The sequence below is a fragment of the Lipotes vexillifer genome, unplaced genomic scaffold (assembly GCF_000442215.2).
Source record: "Lipotes vexillifer unplaced genomic scaffold, Lipotes_vexillifer_v1.1 scaffold242, whole genome shotgun sequence".
Lineage (NCBI taxonomy): Eukaryota > Metazoa > Chordata > Mammalia > Artiodactyla > Lipotidae > Lipotes > Lipotes vexillifer.
The window spans coordinates 2,457,366-2,470,583 of record NW_006771376.1 but is presented as its reverse complement, the minus strand read 5'-3'; the positions used below and the strand labels follow the sequence as shown (position 1 = coordinate 2,470,583).

At 46.6% G+C, this 13,218-nt stretch overlaps 2 protein-coding genes across 3 annotated transcripts in view; both read left to right on the top strand.

The window, feature by feature from the left end:
• NUP133 (nucleoporin 133) overlaps positions 1-5,132 on the top strand; it is a 62,896-nt gene extending 57,764 nt beyond the window's left edge. The window contains exon 26 of the mRNA XM_007446711.1: positions 4,393-5,132. Coding sequence (XP_007446773.1) covers positions 4,393-4,529 — 137 coding nt within the window. The 3' untranslated portion in view covers positions 4,530-5,132. The remainder of the gene's footprint in view (positions 1-4,392) is intronic.
• A 7,509-nt stretch (positions 5,133-12,641) lies between these two features.
• The window catches only part of LOC103078221 (actin alpha 1, skeletal muscle), a 1,585-nt gene continuing 1,008 nt past the window's right edge, over positions 12,642-13,218 (top strand). Inside the window, exons 1-2 of one of the 2 annotated variants that reach the window (XM_007446710.1) lie at positions 12,642-12,770; positions 13,005-13,200. In XM_007446710.1, coding sequence (XP_007446772.1) covers positions 12,642-12,770; positions 13,005-13,200 — 325 coding nt within the window. Of the gene's footprint in view, positions 12,771-12,875; positions 13,201-13,218 lie in introns of both variants that reach the window. The other variant, XM_007446709.1, reaches the window with a different exon arrangement.

Sequence of the window (13,218 nt, the reverse complement as noted above, 5' to 3'; positions counted from 1 at the left end):
GGAGGGCTCTTTCCTGCCCTACACGTTGGGGAGCTGTGTCATGGTGGAGTTGCTGTCTGCTTGGCCACTTAACTCTTGTGAAGATTGAAAACCTAAAATGTGACTTTTTTGGTATATCCCGTACTGAACTGGCCATACCACGCCTGAGAGCAAACTACAAAATGTTTTAGCAATCCATTTTGGACATTAATACTATAAAATTAGTTTTAAGAACAAAATAAGGGGCTTCCCTGGCGGTCCAGTGGTTAAGACTTCACCTTCCAATGCAGGGGGTGCGGGTTCGATCCCTGGTTGGGGAGCTAATATCCCACATGCTTCAGGGCCAAGAAACCAAAACATAAAACAGAAGCAATATTGTAACAAATTCAATAAAGACTTTAAAAATGGTCCACGTCAAAAAAAAAAAAAAAAAATCTTAAAAAAAAAAAAGGAGCAACAAAAGAAACTGAAAAACAAAATGAAAGTGAAGGAAGAGCACAGATAAACTAGGAAATCTTCTAAGGGTAAAAAAATCAGAATACCTCTACAACTTTGCTAACTTGATAAGCAAAAATATCTCCCATCATTTTAATTTGCATTTACTTGATCACCAGAGAAATCAAAGTTTTCCCATATATTGTGTAGCCAATCTATTTCCTCTCTTGCAAATTGTTTATTAACAACTAATGCTCACTTATCTACTGCTTTTTCTATCAATTTGTCTGAGTTTTCTATACTGTAAACATTATTGCATTTATTGTGTTTAGGATATCTCCACTAAATGACATAGCTATAAGCCATAGATAGATATACATATACATATTTATTTATTTACAAATGTGTATATAATGACTTTTGATTCTGATCCACTTTTCATACTCATCAGTATGAGAATAAATATTTTGGAAACTATAATTTCAGAAAAAAAAAAAAAAAAAAAAAAAAAAAAAAAAAAAATATATATATATATATATATATATATATATATATATATATATGATGATAATCCAGGCAGTGTGCAAAATAGCCTAACCTAGTGTTTACCAATCTTTTCAGATGTAAGGACACTCTCTTTAATACCAGCTGGAAAAAAGTACACAATGACAAAAAACCACAGTAAATTCAGCAGCCCTTCTAAATGGATGTGGATTTTATTCATGATGCTGACATTTACACACATTCGGAAATTTCTGTACATATATCTGCAAGACACATTATTTAATCTGCATAAGACATGCCCAGCCCAGTGCCTGGTACATAGTAATCACCCAACAAACATTTGTTCTTTGAATGCCTAGAATTATTTTACAGATTCATAGCCCCAGTTCTTCTGTAATAGATTCCACTCTGCGGTCCTCTGCTTGAGAATCACTGGCTTAACCAAAATGATGGGGGCCTCAGAGAAGCACTGCAGAGCTCACCACACCAACCAGTGTGCCGAGGGGAAAGGGCGCTGAACTCGGTGTTTACACGCCAGAAGTTCACTCCGGATAGAGCTGTCCACTTCAGCATTGACCTGGGTGTCAACTTATGAAAAATGAATACTTGACCACCCCACATTGACAGTAGATTTACTGAATGCTTTTATTTTCAAAGATGAATAAATAACACAAAGGCAATTAAGCCTTTTCATTGTCAAAAAAAAAATTAAAAATTAAATAATGAAGGGGTATAGCAAAAGAAAATATCTTTTGCTTAAAAATACTTGAAATTCAGACAGAGTTAAAATATATCTATTAGGCTTTCTCTTTTCTAGATTTGGAATTGAAGAAATAACTGGATATGGTTGATTTCTCTGTGCTGTTGAAGAGATTCATTCAGACCCAAATCTGATGCTTTCCATGAAGTTAGCTCTTGTAAAGGTGCCACTGAACCGAATTGTGGCTAATTAAGTATTTGGTGCTATTTAAAGTTCACTTTTCAGTTGTTGCTATTTTTAGATTATGAATCATAGATGGAAAACAGAAATAGAAACCTATAATTTTACAAAAAGAATTATTAAATTTTGACCAAAGGACAAAAACAAGTGGAAACTATTATATATAAATTATAATATGTAATGATATAATATATAATACATATATATTAATAACATACATTTATAATATTATATATATATTATAAAACCAAGCCAAAGACATTTATTTTGGGAACCTTTTTAATAATATGGCTTCCATGTACAAGAGTAAATGTTTTTTTGTTTGTTTTTTGTTTTTTTTTAATTTATTTATTTTATTTATTTATTTTTGTCTGTGTTGGGTCTTTGCTGTGCGCAAACTTTCTCTAGTTGCATCAAGTGGGGGCTGCTCTTAGTTGCGGTGTGTGGGTTTCTCACTGCGGTGGCTTCTCTTGTTGCAGAGCATGGGCTCTAGGCGCACAGGCTTCAGTAGTTGTGGCACGTGCACTCGGTAGTTGTGGCTTGTGGGCTCTAGAGCGCAGGCTCAGTAGTTGTGGCACAGGGGCTTAGTTGCTCCACGGCATGTGGGATCTTCCTGGACCAGGGCTCGAACCCATGTCCCCTCCATTGGCAGGCGGGTTCTTAACACTGTTCCACCAGGGAAGCCCAAGAGTAAATGTTTTTTAAAGGGGCAGATTCTGAAGGTAGATATAGATAGCTTCACATTGTATTTCATAGACTCAGGCAGCCCAACAATTACTTCAGCCTGTGGAATGAATTCAGCCTGCAGATATATTTAAATTACCCACCTGGAGCTTTTCAGTTTTTACATGTTATTAAAGTACATTATACATACAGAAAAAAATGCATGTCATTGCATGGAGTATAACATTTTTCCTAATTAGTTGCTGGCACTTAATAGTTGAGAAGAGTTCTTACGAAAGTCTTGTTTTCTGACTTGTCTTAAAAATCAAAAGATTTGCCTATACCAGACTGAAATATTTACCTGGCAGCTGTCAGCTGGAGCTGATGTGCACTGCCCACTTTGAATGGGGCGCTGGTCCTATGTTTACCAAAACCCCTAGGCCATCTTCCTCATGGTACCTGCCAGGGCTTTGCAGGCGTTTGAGTTTTTTTGACTCCTGCTCTAAAGAAAAATAAACCATCACATATTATGTCTAACAGAAGGCATGCATTATAAAAATAGAAGTTAAATAAGATGGTTTTTTTAAGAGAATTAATCTTTAGGAAATTAATGTGATATTTTCACAAGTGTAATGCTGTTTTACAGAGAAAAAGTCTCTATTGAAAGTGTGTTAATTGTAAGAAATGATATATAAATATTGCAGAGTTAGTCTCATAACACTTATGAGATTTTTTATTGTATAATAATTATCAAAAATGGTGCTAGGCACTTAGATGGTATTAAAAATAAACAGTATTTGATTTTGAGAAACTTATGATAATGTAACAAACTATAAAATATTGCCTTATTAATTTAAAATGTTTCCTCCAGTTCTCTTTATTTATAAAATGAGAAAAATCGTACATACTCTTTTGTGACTACACAGATGCGCATTGGCTTTCCAGCTCAATAGAGGACTGACTGATGAAGACATGGTTCTTCCCCGTCTCCAGTCGTAGAGAGAAACTGTAATACATTTGGCAACACTGTAGATAGCTTTCACGGCAGTGTTTCTACTAAATTATTTTCCTGAATAGGAGAATATTGTTTGAAATACTTGTTTTCTTCTCTTTTTTTAAAAATTTTTAAACAAATAAACTTGAAATACAAAATAAAGTTGATCAACTTCAAGGAAAATACATATTACCAAAGTTGACTCTAGAAAATAATTTTTTAAAAATTAAGCAGACCAATCACCCCAGGAAAAAAACATTAAAAACCAGTTCTCAAATAAGCACCTCTGCAGTGAAGCATTTCTAGAGTGTGGGAAGACCACCCATCCAAGCAGAACAGTGGATCTTTGATCTAGGGGACAGATAAATGTCTGAAAGTCTTTTAAGAAGATATGGTATAACTTGTCTTCCTTGATAATTCAGATTCCTGTCTTTCAAATTTTACATGTGGATTATAAGCAATCTTTCACTGATACCTTCTGCCTCTCACTATACAGCTGCTTAGAAAGCTGTTTCCTCGGGCTTGAAATACTTATTTTCAAGTGATTATTAGTTTAAAACTTCCACACCGAAGCAATGGCTTAAGCTGTGGAGAAAAATGAAAGTGTTTCAGATTGTATTAAAGACTTTAAATAGAGTGGCTGTTTTGACCACTAGGGCGAAGAGCAGTCACGCAGCCCCTGCTAAGTAAGGAATGTCATATTCTCAGGCCTGCGAGTGTGCTTGGCAGATGGGAAGGGATTTAGAACAGAGTATTTCCCAATAGCACAGTGACGTTATATTTTAAATAGAAGCACAGGTGTTTTTATCATCCGTCATCTCAATTCGTTTGAGAGTTATGTGAAAAAAAAAAAAACGTTCTGTGTTTGTGTTTATAGGCATTCAGCTCAGTGAGTACCTGCCAGAGGTGAAGGACCTGCTGCAATCAGACCAGTTGGGAAGTTTGAAGTCCAATCCTTACTTTGAGTTTGTTTTGAAAGCTAATTATGAATACTATGTCCAGGGACAAATGTGATTTTGCTGAAAATGGTGATTGTTCCTGAAAATTTGTATGAGTGTGTCCTTATAAAAATTTTAGACCTTAAACATCTCGAAGTTTGTACAGTTTTATAGCATGTATTCCTGAATTTTTTATGCTTTATTTAGAAGCTACTACAAAATAGTTGTATGACTGTGGTTTTAGTTTTTGGTTACATGATAATTTTTTCTTCCTCTTTTCCTTCTGAAGTTTATCTGTGGGTTTCACACTTGCTACCGTTCCTTTTTATCTCACCGCATCCAGGGCCAGGGTTCTGGCTACGTGTATGCACGGATCACTTCTAGGCTTCAGCTTCTGTAACTAAAAATGGCAAGATTGCACTAAGTTGTCTCTGAAATTGCTGTGACTCTGGATGTTGTGTACTGGACAGTGTCTGGGATATTTGGTACCTATTTTGGTTAGGTCTGGGGGAAAATATCTAGTGGGATAAATGTCAAACTTTGCTAACTTATTATGAGACTACAAGACAAAGTGGGCCTAATTCATTGTGAGCTTGATAACTGATTGCTTCATTGGGAAAAATGTCAGACTTTTCTACATAAATAATAGAGTATTAATAAATGTATTTTGGTGAATAAAACATATTTATGTGGCTTTCTAATCTCTGTGTAAGTTACCATATAATAGGTTATAACCTGTCGTATGGGGATTCAGTCAGGTTTATGCATTTTCAGGATGATTTACACTGACTTCCATCTTTACCACAGTCTGTCTAGCTAATCTAAGGTGTGTGTAATGCTAGAAACCTTTATAGGTTTTCTTAATGTGGCAACTGATTTAACTGAAAAGTAGTTGTTCTCAAAGGTTTGTCCTGACCAATGCTGTCACTCAGTTTTTATCGGGCTTTAAATAAAGATGGAGTTGCTGGCGTATTCAGGCTTTGGCCCAGTTGAATCCTCACTAAACAACTTGCTCCAACAGCTGAAAAGGTCAGGAGTTAAATATGGTGAAGAGAGTCCGGTTCCCGGCTTCACAAAGTGCAGCTCTCGCGCGCTGTCCCCTGCAGGCTTCAGACCCCGCCTCTGAGCATGTGTGGAAGGACGGGTTCATGGAGGAGCTGCTCTCGGCTGTCACCAAAGGAGGGAAACGGGCAGCCCCACCTCTGTCTGCAGCGCGGGGCGCAGTTAGGGATATCCTGAAGGGCACTAGGGGAAGTTAGGGAGAGGAACTTGTCAGACGGCACAAGAAATGGTTGAATTCTTGTGTTAGAAGACTTTGGTTTTACAGGGCCCTACGGTTCTCACCTGTGAGATCCTGTCAGGTGATGCTGTGACTGGGACACAGGACCCTGCCACCTTCATGCGCTGCCACAAACCCAGTTATCCCCGTGTGACAAAAGCCAGTCTGACGATGACCCCGGCCCATGGACCCGAGGATGTGAAGCTGCCGCTCTCACAGCAGGATGGATAGTTGTCTCATTTTGAGGGAGAAAAAGGCTCTCTCTTCTACCCCTGTTAGAGATGGTAGCCATAGCTCCAAAATGGTTGGGTTTCTTAAAAATTATTTTAACAGTAATAGTTTTCTTCACTCCTGTATTTGAACGCTGCTTGAAAAGTCACAGCTTGTGGCCCCAATTAAATCAAACAGGAAGGTTGGGGGTTTGATCGTGAGCAACAGGCTTTGTGTGTGGCTGTGTTTTAGGAACTTGTGAACGTGTCGAGGATTAGGACAGAATTTTAGAATCCCAGTAAGAGACCGTGCTGGAATTCTTGGTGAGCTGGAAGGTGACTGATACCCTCAGTTTTAGGGATTTCGTTTCTGAAGAAAACTTTTTAGAAATCAGGTTGTGCTGCTTTTTTTACTTTGGGGTCTGAATCGTGTTTTTCTCACAGCTTCACCCTCCAGGTGTAGGGGGCTGTCGGGAATCGGTGTGAAGCACACTCCTCAAGGTGACTGGGCCTGAAGGAGAGCCACGCCGAGGTGACTGCAGCCTTGCTCCCCACGCACGTGTGTGTTTTGAGGCTAATAACTACGAAAGTATTAGTGTAGCCCGCCTACCTGTTCCTGGAGACTTTATTCAAGGAATGCTTCTAAAGAAAACAGCTTTCTATATTCCTACGTAAAATTCACTCATTAAATACCAAGGTATATGTTTTAGATATAATCTTGTATAATTCTAAAATTTAAGATGTACTGTAGAAAATGTGAAACCTATTAAGAAAAAAGTGCGTGGAGGAAAATAAACCCCTGTAATCCCACCAGCCAGAAATAACTTCAGTTACCATTTTGAAATATATCCTAGATTGTGCATGTATCAGTATTTGGACTGTGCATGTGTTACCTTTTGTAACCTGCTTATTTTGATGTGAGGTATTGTGAGCATTTCTATGTATCTTTAATCTGGTATTTCTCAACTTTCCTTTTCTTTTTAACATCTTTATTGGAGTATAATTGCTTTACAATGGTGTGTTAGTTTCTGCTTTATAACAGAGTGAATCACTTATACATATACATATGTCCCCATATCCCCTCCCTCTTGCATCTACCTCCCTCCCACCCTCCCTATCCCACCCCTCCACGCGGTCACAAAGCAATGAGCTGATCTCCCTGTGCTATGCGGCTGCTTCCCACTAGCTATCATTTGGTGGTGTATATATGTCCATGCCACTCTCTCACTTCGTCCCAGCTTACCCTTCCCCCTCCCTGTATCCTCAAGTCCATTCTCTAGTAGGTCTGCGTCTTTATTCCCATCCTGCCCCTAGGTTCTTTATAACCTTTTTTTTTTTTAGATTCCATATATATGTGTTAGCATACGGTATTTGTTTTTCTCTTTGACTTACTTCACTCTATGACAGACTCTAGGTCCATCCACCTCACAACAAATAACTCAATTTTGTTTCTTTTTATGGCTGAGTAATATTCCATTCTATATATGTGCCACATCTTCTTTATCCATTCATCTGTCAACCTTCCTTTTCATTATCACTCCTAAGGAGACTTCTTAAGACAATTTTCTTTAATCACTCTGCTCCCTTCACCCCCTCTGAAAGTTTAATACCACAAATATATTGTATATCTTTTTATGTACCACAGCCTTTGGAGCCACGCATCATTGTAATATCTAAGATTTTTTTTTAACCCCCTAAGAACCAACTTTTCCCGCTTCAAGAATGTATGTCTTCAGCAGCTTCCCTGGTGGCGCAGTGGTTGAGAGCCCGCCTGCCGATGCAGGGGACGTGGGTTCGTACCCCAGTCTGGGAGGGTCCCACATGCCACGGAGCGGCTGGGCCCGTGAGCCATGGCCGCTGAGCCTCCGCGTCCGCAACGGGAGAAGCCACAACAGTGAGAGGCCCCCGTACCGCAAAAAAAAAAAAAGAATGTATGTCTTCAGTATTCTTCAATTTTTTTTAATGACTGCCTGACACGTTACCATATATGGCTGTATCATAATTTAACAGGTCTCTCCTTAACAGTCTTAAAAAATACTTGGGTTAATGGTTTGGGGTTGGGTTGGGTTGGGGTTTTGTCTTTGTTTTTTTCTTACCATAATACTGGAATAAATCTTTGTACAAAAATCTTTGTTCATTCCAGATACATTAAAAATGACACTGACTCTTCCTCTTAAGTTAGTGATGGCATTGATAAGCGGTCAGTGAACCGTTCTAATGATTTTTAGTGCCCTTTGCTCACCTCCCCCCTCTGACCTCCTCCAAACACTTAGAAGAAAGGTACTGTACCATTTATCGTTTCTTGTGTTCCAGGCACTTACCTAGTTTCAACCTTCAAATCAGTCTTAAAGGAGTAGGTGGTATCCTCAGCGGAGTGTCTCTGGAAGCCACCGGCCCCAGGCCACATAGCCCGTCAGAGGGACGGGTACACCCAGATGTGCTTTACCAAAGTGCAGGCTTTCTTAACTAGTTCATTATAGCCGGCCTGGTGGGCTGGGGTGGGCACGAGGGGAGCGGAGGGGGATGAGAGGGGGAGGAGGCCAAAGGAAGCCTCGGATGGAATCATTAGTCCCTTAGAGAGGCCAAAGCAGAGCGAGTCCCAGTCTGAGAAAACCAGCAGAAGATCGAAGTCCTCTCTTCCTGCCTCTGCCACGGTCAGCTGGACATTTCTGGATGTGTGGCTTGGGAGGGCAGTGAGTTGGTTTCTTCCTTTACCCCCCTGCTCACTGGAACGCTTCTGACTCTGTGCCTTGCCAGGCAGCCCCCCTCCCTGTTCTTTTTGAGACGACAGAGGATGGCTGCACATGGAGCCATGGCTTCATTTAAGATGTCTTTGGGGGCTTCCCTGGTGGCGCAGTGGTTGAGAGTTCACCTGCCGATGCAGGGGACACGGGTTCGTGCCCCGGTCTGGGAAGATCCCACATGCCGCGGAGCGGCTGGGCCCGTGAGCCATGGCCGCTGGGCCTGCGCGTCCAGAGCCTGTGCTCCGCAATGGGAGAGACCACAACAGTGAGAGGCCCGCGTACCGCGCAAAAAAAAAAAAAAAAAAAGATGTCTTTGGCCCTTCACTGGAAGAGATCCCTCGAGGATCCCTCCAGAACATACCAAGTGTTGGAGGAGGTTAAAGGGAGATAGAAAGCAGCCCCGAGCACTCCTAGGGAAGCGTGGGTCTCCCAAGCCCCTGTGTGTCCCAGGACGTGCTGTCTGGCTCATGGAGCCTTGGTTTGCTTCTTTTTAAAGCTAGCGCAAATAGTACCTGCCTCATGTACCTCCAGACAGTTACAGGATTAATGGAAAGACACAAAAACATGTGAAGCACTTAACAGATTCATGTCTAAATAGGTAGGAAACACAGTAGAAGGCTTAGACTGCTTGAGATTGGGGACCACAGATATGTGAGGAGCTGAGGGGATGCGGCTGCATTGGGTGTGAGCACAGTGGCTGGGCCCTAGCAGAAGGGCCTGTCAGAGGATCGAGCTAACGCTGCCCCCGAAAACTTAGAAGCAGGAGCTCTATGTCGAGCATACCCTGCATGGCTGACCTTTCCTCAGGGTGTCTCTCAAAAGGCTGTGCAGGCAGTGACCCACTTACTCAGGCGTGGGCTTCTGGGGTGATCCCCAGAGTGTACATGTATGGAGACGGCCTTCCACCTGCTCAAGGCCATTTATGAGCCAATGAGAACTCAGCAGGACCAGGATGGGCCTGCGGCCACCCTGTGGTAGCCCTCGGATACTATTTCAACCCGCGCAGGTGTCCCAGCTGGCGTTCCCAAGCCCACCCCCCCAAGGTTTGCTGTACCAGCAGATCTCCGCTAGCTTGTGACTGCTTGATTCATAGCTTTTCATGTGTGTCTGAACCTAACAGACCCTGAGATTAGAAAAGCTCACTATAGGAGAGGAGTTGCCCTGAGCAACAGTTCTGGCAAATACAACCTCCTTCCCCTTTAAGATGTCAACCAAATTCTTAGGTATTCAGTAAATGACAGCATACTTCTTCCTACCTTCAAAACCAAAATTTATTAATTCCCCTTACACTGTACATAGAGTGCATTTGCCAGGGTTTTTTTTTTTTTTTTCTAGCATCGCCACTTCACACTGCCACAGCAGGACACAAGGTATCGAAAATGAAATGTAGCTCTGTCCATTATTCATTCATTCTCTAAATTCAGAAACTGAATATGAAGCCACAGTGGCATTATACTCACTACCGAGGCCCCGTACTTACCGAACTCCTTGTCATTGACTTTGGGGGAAGGGCTGCCATGATGTGGGCTGCAGAGAAGGGTTTCATATACTTTTATATCCCTCCTCAAGAGGACCCACACCTGTCCCAGTTGCTGAGTCCCACCACCAAATGTGAATGGTAGCTATTTTGGGAACACTTCAGCACATCAGAAAAATGAGTGGTTCCGTTCTGGCTCACACCGCATCACTGATGTACCCCTTAAAGCATGTCATTGAGTTCATCACAGAAAATTGTTTCTCCTTGTGCCTTCCACAGCAAGGTTAGAACTCATCCGGGAGCAGAGGTGGGGGGGAGTGAGAAGCGCCAACTGGGTAACCTCCTCTGACCCCCACTCCACCTTACCATAAGTAGATGGATCCAAATCCTTCTAGAAAATTAGAAAGGCATATCCCCATATATCAGCGGTATAAATAGAAGCGCTTCAGCAGGCTCTGGTGGACCGGTGACTCTACAAGGTGGATTGGGAAGCGGCCGGCCTTGGCTGGGCATCACCCTCTAAATATAACGATGAGTTTGTTCAGCCTTTGCAGCAGGAAAACGTTTTGCCCATCCTAGAGCGCGACGCCCTTGTCCTCTTTACCGAGAGGAGGGACGGGCGCGGCTTCATCTAGTAAGAACACCTCACCGTTCCCACCTCCATGTCGTGGGCTGTGACCTTTGCCTTTCGGCCCCAGGAGCGGGGCCCTCAGTGAGCTCCGCCAAGGATGCGGGGTGGTAGGGCGCTCCGCGCGGCCCGCCGCACCCTGGAGCGCGCCAGTCACGCCCTGAAATTCACTGCCTTCACAAGCCCCCGAGCGCTCCGCGCGTCCCCGAGGCGGGCAGGTCCACGGGCCCTGGCTTTGCGCCCGGCGCTGCCACAGCCCGCCCGCGCCTCCTCCCCGGCGCTCCGCCCGCGCCTCCCGCCGCTAGCTGTCTGCCCCACGACAGCTGCGCGCCCGCCCGCCGCTGGTGACCCTCTCCGGTAGGGGTGGGGGCCGACGGGTCAGCCCTCTGGATTCGGGGAGCTCGGGGTGGGGGGAGAGACCAGGTTCGCTGGGGAGCTGGCGGGAGGGATCGCCTGCCTCCCCTGCCCGGGACGCGGGTGTGAATGCTCCCCCGGTCCTCTCGGGCCCACCACTTGAACACTGCTCCCTCCTCCCTGGAGCCGCACTTGAGGTTCTGGGGTCTGAGCAAAGAACCCGAAGAAGGGGCGAAATGTGGGGCGCACCTCCCCGAGGCCCAGTGCGCGCCCAGCGGCCGGGGTCGGGGCAGGACGGCGGCGGCGGGCAGGTGCAGCCCGGGGCGCAGGCGCACTGGCGCACGCCGCGCACGAGGTGACCCTCGCCGCACCCCAGGCCCTCCGCCGGGCAGCTGCACGGGGTCGGGAGGGGCCGACCAGCGGGGAGACGCTCCATATACGGCCCGGCCCGCGTTACCTGGGCTCGGGCCAGGCCGCTCCTTCTTTGGTCAGCGCGGGGGACCCGGGCGGGGACCCAGGCCGCGAACCGGCCGGGGGAGGGGGCTCTAGTGCCCGACACCCAAATATGGCTCGAGAAGGGAAGCGACATTCCTGCGGGGCGGCGCGGGGGGAGCGCCCAAGGGCTATATAAAACCTGAGCTGGGAGACAAGCGGCCACCGCAGCGCCCCAGCCGGAGAGCAGCAGGTGTAGCCGCCCGCCGAGGTAGGCGGGGTCGGGGTGGGGACAGGGGGACGGGGCACCACCGAAGGGAGTCCGGAGAACTCCAGGTAGGGCCCGGCCGACTCACTATATCAGTCCTAGCCCTGCGTCCTCAGTGCTGCGCCTCCGACCCCAGAGCCACGTGCGCTTTAAAGAAGAGACAGGAAACCTTCGTCCTTTGGAAACTTCTCCAAATTTATGCCCAGCCCCTTCGGGCTGCTCTCCTTGACACTTTGTTTGTGCCCAAGTAGATGAAAGGTTTTGCTCTAGTCGTCCCCAGGGCAGTTCCGTCCCAACCGAACCAAAGGACAGCAAGGGCCACTACTCCCCGGGTTCGCCGTCAAGCCCAAGGGCGCCTCGGTTGTGAGTCTGGTGTGTCGTGGGGGTCCGGAATAGGCCATTCGTCCCCGGGTGGAGCGCCCAAGCCCTTCCCACAGCGTCTCCTTTCACCCTCACAGTCGCCCAGCGGGCAGGGTTCGCGGACCTTGACCCCCTAGGTTAGACCCCGGAGGTGTGGAGAGGGCGGTGCCTGCAGCCAAGGAAGAGAGCCCTCGGGGACAGTGTGTCCTGGGTTCCTGGATGGAGAAAAGCTCCGTGTGGTCTCCCCCCAGCGCAGGGCCCGTTAGCGAAGCTCGGCCCGGATGGCATTAATTGCTTCCCCTTCGGGACCGCGCCGGGCTGGGGGCTGGGGGTGTCCATAGGCCCCGGGGGAGGGAGGGCGTTCGGGATGGCGGGGCCTTCCGCCTGACACGCCGAGCGTCTCCACGGCCTTCCCGACCTTGCAGAAACCAGACACCATGTGTGACGAAGACGAGACCACCGCCCTCGTGTGCGACAATGGCTCCGGCCTGGTGAAAGCCGGCTTCGCCGGCGACGACGCCCCTAGGGCCGTGTTCCCGTCCATCGTGGGCCGCCCTCGCCACCAGGTCAGGCTGCCAGTTCGCGGAGGGAGCCGGGCCGGGTCCCCGCTCAGCCCAGCCCCGCGCCACCCGGAGCCGCGGTAACGAGCTCGTGGTGTCTCCGCTCCGCAGGGCGTCATGGTGGGCATGGGGCAGAAAGACTCCTACGTGGGCGACGAGGCGCAGAGCAAGAGGGGTATCCTGACCCTCAAGTACCCCATCGAGCACGGCATCATCACCAACTGGGACGACATGGAGAAGATCTGGCACCACACCTTCTACAATGAGCTCCGCGTGGCCCCCGAGGAGCACCCCACCCTGCTCACCGAGGCCCCCCTCAACCCCAAGGCCAACCGCGAGAAGATGACCCAGATCATGTTTGAGACCTTCAACGTGCCGGCCATGTACGTGGCCATCCAGGCCGTGTTGTCCCTCTACGCCTCCGGCCGTACCACCGGTGAGTGCCCGGGAGCCG